Raw genomic sequence first — 7,032 nt, 5'->3', positions numbered from 1 at the left:
ATGACAACAACCATAATGCTTCCAGTCTTTGGACATCGACATCTGAGTTGATCGGTTCAGGCTCCAAGGTGAAGGCATCCACTGAGACCAGTGAGATCTGCATGTTGCTTCCCAAGCTGCCCATCCACTCCTTTTCCCATAGCCCTGGAAGGCTGATGTAGTATCACATCATTTTAGCACATGGAAGAGATGTAATGCCAGTGATCTCTGGGGACCAAGAACATTGCAGATTTTGTGAACATAAATGTACTTTCCACATGTGAAGCCGATCCAGTGCTCTGTGAGGCCTAATGTGTAGAAGAAGCGTATTGCAAGTATTACAACATCACTGTCTGACGTATCGATCCTGAGTTTCTATGGCTACTGGCCCAGCATGTGCCAGGTGCTATAAATCATTATACTGTAGTGTCTGCTTCAGGATGGTTACAAGGCTGAAGTGCAGATATGTCATATTCAGATCTGTTGGAAGGTATAACATCCTTCTTGGTAGAAAGGAGGAGTTCATCCCAAAACCCTGGTCGCCCTCACCTTGGGGTTGTCATGTACAGCAAAAGCTGTGGCTCCAGCCAAGTAGATGATGCTAGACATTGGCTTTTTTCAAATGCATCAAGGGAACCTGCCTCCCACCCAAGATGCACTGATTCAGCATGTAAAATGGGGACTGCTGCAGGCCAGCTTCTACTGGAATCAGGCAACCTCTGTCCAGCAAAACATCCAGAGTTCAGTATGTGGGGCTGGTACTGGGACTCCATGACCAAGACTTTGGAACCTTACTGGACCCATCTTTCAGATGCCAGTAAAGCCTGAGCAATCATTCTCTGCTGCAGCTGCAAAAAGTCATGTAGTGGGTGCTGTGAATACTGTAAAGCTGGAGCCCGTGGCACCTCAATGTGGATGCAAGAGTGCCTGTACCAACAATGAGGGTCGAGACAACAATATTTGAGTAATCTGGCTGTGGATATAAGGATATAAACAAAAACCACTTGTCATCTGAAGTCTTTTATGCAAAATCAGTCACCCTGGTAAATCAAAAGGACTGAGCACTTCTAACTCAATTCAACCTATGGACATAAGTAGGCTACTACTCACTTGTACATATAGGCACCAATATATGTTTTGTTCTGTTGTTTTTGTTTCTGATATTGTAATATTTTGTTCAAATTCTAAACACCTTTGATCAGTATTGATAGCATTTCACATTTATGGAGAGCATTGATGCACAGACTGGCTATTACCTGTATCAATGGGAATGGGTTCTACTCTATTTGTCTAATTGTTTCAATAAAATCTGTAAGATACATACTGTAGATTGTTTGTTTCCACCAGTTTGACGGTAACTTATTCTTACAAGTCTACACTCAATCTGGGTGAAAGTGTATGTAAAAAAAATTGTTTAGCCGCCATATTGGTAGCCTATTTACTATGCAAAGTAGAGTGCTATAGATAGATTCAATCATAAATCTGAGTATTACAATGTGTTTCTAAAACTCAAAAACCATAAAATGGACACCGAGTTTACTAAAAGCATCAACAGTTATGGTAAAACTCATATTCAGGTAGTCGCCATCTTGGAAATATGCAGATTAGGGGTCCACACACATCTTCATTAGTAAAGATAAGCATTCCAACACCTTTCTAATGGTCAAAAAACATAAGATAGACACGAAGTCTGTATTTCTATCTCATCTCTTTCAAAAGTTATAGCCAAAATCTTTTTCGGACAGTGGTCATATTGGATCTGGCCGCCATGGTGACCCCGGGGGTCACCGGCTCGGGCACTCTGGCTCAATTGTTAGAGCATGCCCTGGGCTAATTCTGGGCAAAATCTGGTGTTTTTAGACTTGATTTGCATGAACTTAGCCTCAAATGTCCCTAAAAGTCCCGCAACTATTATGTTTTGCATGGTGTTATAAATCGAGTGATAACACACATTTAGCTACCATTGGTGCAATGCTCTCACATATTTTCTAACTCTAGAGATGTATACCTTGCCAGAAATCAATATGAGCATTATTCCCAACCCTTCTGGCCCATGGACTAATATGTAGATAGATTTCTTTTGCAAGATTTTGAGAGTAAATTAGACACTTTTTTCAAATGTTTTTGAGTTTTACTATACCAAACCTGTTAAAATCATTAAAACAACCCTCTCAATCAATTCCTCATGCAGAAATCATACAGAAAAGTGGTGTCATTTGTCTCTGTATGACGTCTAGTTCAAAAGTTATGACCCTTATCCATTTTCATCAAACATCGCAATATGCCCGCAAAGATGGCCGCCAAACGGACCCATGGGACACTATTTCAACGGGGTAACAACAAAATGTGTTTATTAGACACCTTGAGGAGCACAAAAATCTATGTTAGAAAAATATATCTTTCGGGTGCGCGGGGACCCCCCGTTCCTACTAGACTAACAGCGCTGTTGACACAGTGCAAGCTTCCCTGCTCCTCTCGCTCTCTCTCTCTCTCTCTTTCCTCGGCTGTTCACGCCCATTTTCTCTGTCCGGAGAGTCGTTTCCATGTTGCCAAACACTATTGACAGTGGCTCATAATGGCTCAGAGCCGCGTGATTTCTAACCCCACATAGGATAAGCAATAACCACGCCCTGTGGCGCCGGGATTGGCCAGGAGCAACACTGGAGGGCACGCAGCCCAGCGATTTCATGAACCAACTGAATAGCTCTTGAGAAGGACAGCGATTTCGAGAGAGAACATTGAGAGCGGACATTGAAATGAATGATGGTCACCTACCTTCCTTAGCATAGTAATAATAATAATAAGCATAATAATTGTAATCTACACAATGTACACAATCTACAAAAACATGCAATAATATAAACGGTGTTGTGTTCACGTTCATAGCTCATATAATATAATGTATCATATCGTTAATTTCAAGCTCAATTCTTACCCAGAGTAAAGGTACAGCACTGAAAATGTAACAAGCAATAGTTTTTTAAACATCTTTATTTTAAAAGATGAAAAACCCCAGGTGCTTTAGTCCCAAGCTTCAATGCTCCTGGCCAATCCCGGCGCCACAGGGCGTGGTTATTGCTTATCCTATGTGGGGTTAGAAATCACGCATCAGCAACAAACACTCGTCTTCTTCTGCGCTGCTGTCATGGGTGGTGCGCATAGCAACCATAGCGCTCGCTATCACTTCCGGCCCCAGCAGCGCAGAAGAAGACGAGTGTTTGTCGCTGATTCATTTTGAGGAAATGACACCCGGGTTTCAGTGAGGGATTAAACATGTTTATTAGTGGCGCTATTGTTTCAACACCATGCGCCGAGGTTCACACAACCCTTTTCGCTCCGTAAGTACATTTGAAATTTCATTTGCGAAACTTTATCGAGTAGTTTGAAAGATTTAGCAGACGGAGCGACCTGTGGATGCTACATCGGCGGTGTACTAATAAGGGACTGCGAAGCGTTAGCTTAGCAGTTCCGAAAGGGGCAAGGTGTGTGCGTGGGCGGCTGCTTCCTTCTAGCTGTACTTCTACAGTACATATTACTGTGTCATGGTGTGGTTGAATATTATGTCTGGTCTACATGCTTAATAAAGTCATTGTTTTACATGTTCATAATAAATTATTTTGTTTTCAGCAAGTGGAAAAACTGTCACGTCCATATTTTTCAATTTGTAGGTACCTAAATCAATGAAGTGTGGTGCAGTCTGCAGCCCAAGATTGGGCAATTTCACTGTCAGTCAAAGTTAACCAGACAAATGATGTAAAAAATAATTTGATGGGGGGCCAATCAACCCTTTGGATCCGCCCATGCCTTGAGTCACATTTCCCAAATCACGTGGTATTTTAGCATGACTATTAAAGCTCCGCCCCTTATCTGCTTCACCTGAGATCAACCAGGAAACAGCCTGTTATTATTCCTCTCCTCACTGAGAACAGACACGCAGAGAGACACGATAAGATTCACCTTCAGACCAAAGCCACCACTTCCACTGAGGGAGGACAGCTACAGGAGAGAATACTGGAATACTGCCTCAACCTGCTGCTGACTGCACACTGAACAGAATACTGCCTCAACCTGCTGCTGACTGCACACTGAACAGAATACTGCCTCAACCTGCTGCTGACTGCACACTGAACAGATTTAGAGAAACACGAATCAAAGTGAAATAACTTCCAGAGAACTTTCTAGAGGAGCGAGTGGTGCCACAGCAGCCTGACTCACTTCCTGTTTGACTGGTCTGCCTGGTGAGTTTTCAGCTTCACTCAGAGAGAAAATGGCTTCCATATCAGAGGTGGATTTCTCCTGTATCATCTGCCATGACATCTTTAAAGATCCTGTCGTCCTGTCATGTAGCCACAGCTTCTGTAAAGCCTGTCTGCAGAACTGGTGGACAGAGAAACTCATACACGAGTGTCCAATTTGTAAGAAAGTATCTTCAAAGGGTCATCCACCTTGTAACTTGGTGTTAAAGAACCTGTGTGAGGCTTTCTTACTGGAGAGGGATCAGAGAGCTTCAGCAGAATCTGAGCTTCTCTGCAGTCTGCACTCTGAGAAACTCAAGCTCTTCTGTCTGGACCATCAGCAGGCAGTGTGTGTTGTCTGTCTGCATTCAGAAACACACACAAACCACAGAATCAGACCCATCGATGAAGCTGCACGGCAGCACAAGAAGGAACTTCAGGAATCACTGAAGCCCTTACAGGAGAAACTGAAGCTCTTTAATAAAGTTAAAGGAAACTGTGATCAAACAGCAGAACACATTAAGGTCCAGGCCCAACGCTCAGAGAGGCAGATTAAGAAGGAGTTTAAGAAGCTTCACCAGTTTCTACAAGAGGAAGAGGAGGCCAGGATCTCTGCACTGAGGGAGGAAGAGGAGCAGAAGAGTCAGACGATGAAGAAGAAGATTGAAGGTCTGAGCAGAGAGATAGCAGCTCTTTCAGACACACTCAGAGCCATAGAGAAGGAGCTGAGAGCTGAAGATGTCTCGTTCCTGCAGAACTACAAGGCTACAGTGGAAAGAGTCCAGCGCCCCCTGCAGGAGGATCCACAGCTGGTCTCAGGAGCTCTGATAGATGAGGCCAAACACCTGGGCAACCTGAGCTTCACTGTCTGGAACAAGATGAAGGAGATGGTCTGCTACACTCCTGTGATTCTGGACTCCAACACTGCCGGTTCGAGTCTCATCCTGTCTGAAGATCTGACCAGTGTGAGATGTGGACAGGGACAGCAGCTTCCTGAAAACCCAGAGAGAATTTCTCTGTATGGTGTTCTGGGATCTGAGAGCTTTAACTCGGGGACTCACAGCTGGGATGTTGATGTTGGAGACAATACAAGATGGCTCCTGGGTGTGGCAGCTCTGTCTGACCACAGAGTGTCTAGATTATGGAGAATAGAGTTAGATAATGGTAACATAACATCAGGTCCAGGCATTGTTCTCGCAGTGAAGAAGAAGCTGCAGAGGGTCAGAGTGCATCTGGACTGGAACAGAGGAAAGCTGTCATTCTCTGATCCTGATACTAACACACACATACTCACCTTCGCACACACCTTCACTGACAGGCTGTTTCCATACTTTAACATTGGGTTTGGGCCCCCTGTGAAGATTTTACCAGTGAAGGTCTCTGTAACAGTGGGCCAGCACAGTTAGAGATGAAGGTGATGAGGATGATCTACAGGGTGGTGGACTCTCTGGAAGTCCTCATGAGAGCCATGAGAGACTTCATCAGTGGCAGAAGACGTTATTCTAACACATCATCATCATCATCACTATATTCTGTCAGAATAAACTGAAAGACTGAGCTCAAACACATTGAGACAGTGGAATCTGTTGTAGGCTACTGTCAGAATATGTTTGTTTCAGTGTGTAGGAAAGTCACCCTAGAACTTTCCCATGATCCTCTACTCCCTCCCTCTTGACCTTTGACCTGTGCTCCACCTCTACTGCCAGGCTGTGTATGATTAGGACTGATGACAGTTTGTTCCCTTAACTGTGTTCAAAAAACCTTCAACTGACCATCGATCCTATATGACTAATTTAAGTGATTATGTGTTTGAGTTGTTGATTGTTGATGGTAAAATATATTTTCATTATGTACTTTTGTATATGATTCCTGTTGGATGCACTAAACTGGTGTTTAGATGTCAACTATAATCATCAAGTTTTGGCAGTTATTTAGGCATAGCGATTCCTAGGCCCGCGCTAGCTCGGCCGCTACGTAGCCTCGCCCGCCCTGCAGCTCGACCGCTGTGCGGGCTCACACTGCTCTTACGACATCACTGATGACAGTGATTTATGACATCATCAGAGAACAGACATTAGTAGATAGATGATAGTTGGTGTTATTTTGGTTAGTTTGGTCTAATTTGTAGGTGACAACAGGTTTAACTTGATTCAATACATGAATTCCTCAGGTACCTGTAGTAATATGCACTGGAATTTGATTAAGGTTGATTGTTGTTTATTGATTATTGTATTCCTTTTCTTCTTGGCTTGTATTATAGAAGCACACTGGCGTAAACACGTTTGCTGAAAGTTACCCATTTGCTATACCTTTTCCGGTAGAAGTTAAAGGAGAACTTCACCGAAAAACAATGCTGATTTATTTTATACATGATGTCACACATAATCCAAAAACTAAACCGTTCCACAGGCATTCATTTAGTTTGAGTTATTGTTGAGAGTTGATTTGAGTTCAGCTGTGGACGAGTTATGTCATTTGTGCATGAATGACATTGAGATTTGACTCGGACTTGAGATTTGGGACTCGTGAACAATCATTATTTTGCTGGTGCATTAACATGAAGGAAATGTCTGTGAATAATAACGTCAACTAATGTATGCTAATAATACTGTATGCCAATAAAGGAATGAGGATAATACAGTACATGCCTTGAATTCCTTAATTGCTTACCAGGGGTGGCCAAACTTTTTGGTTGTGGGCCACATACAGAAAAATATAAGGAGCAGGTCAAACAATATTAAGTGCAGAAGTTTTCAACCCATTTAGACTGAAAGAAAATTTGTGTCAGATCAGAAGCAAAGAGTGAGGGCTTCTTTCT

General features: G+C 43.0%; 1 protein-coding gene across 1 annotated transcript; it reads left to right on the top strand.

The window, feature by feature from the left end:
* Positions 1-3,911: 3,911 nt before the first annotated feature.
* Positions 3,912-6,791, top strand: LOC310790650 (E3 ubiquitin-protein ligase TRIM39-like). The gene has a single exon (XM_083652361.1). It carries the CDS (start codon positions 4,247-4,249, stop codon positions 5,618-5,620), a length of 1,374 nt encoding a protein of 457 aa, XP_083508487.1. The 5' UTR covers positions 3,912-4,246; the 3' UTR covers positions 5,621-6,791.
* The last annotated feature ends 241 nt before the right edge of the window (positions 6,792-7,032 follow it).

The sequence above is a fragment of the Poromitra crassiceps genome, assembly GCF_964638095.1.
Source record: "Poromitra crassiceps genome assembly, chromosome: 2".
NCBI classification, from domain to species: domain Eukaryota; kingdom Metazoa; phylum Chordata; class Actinopteri; order Beryciformes; family Melamphaidae; genus Poromitra; species Poromitra crassiceps.
The sequence above is the reverse complement of the archived record's forward strand: the minus strand, read 5'-3'. Positions and strand labels throughout refer to the sequence as shown.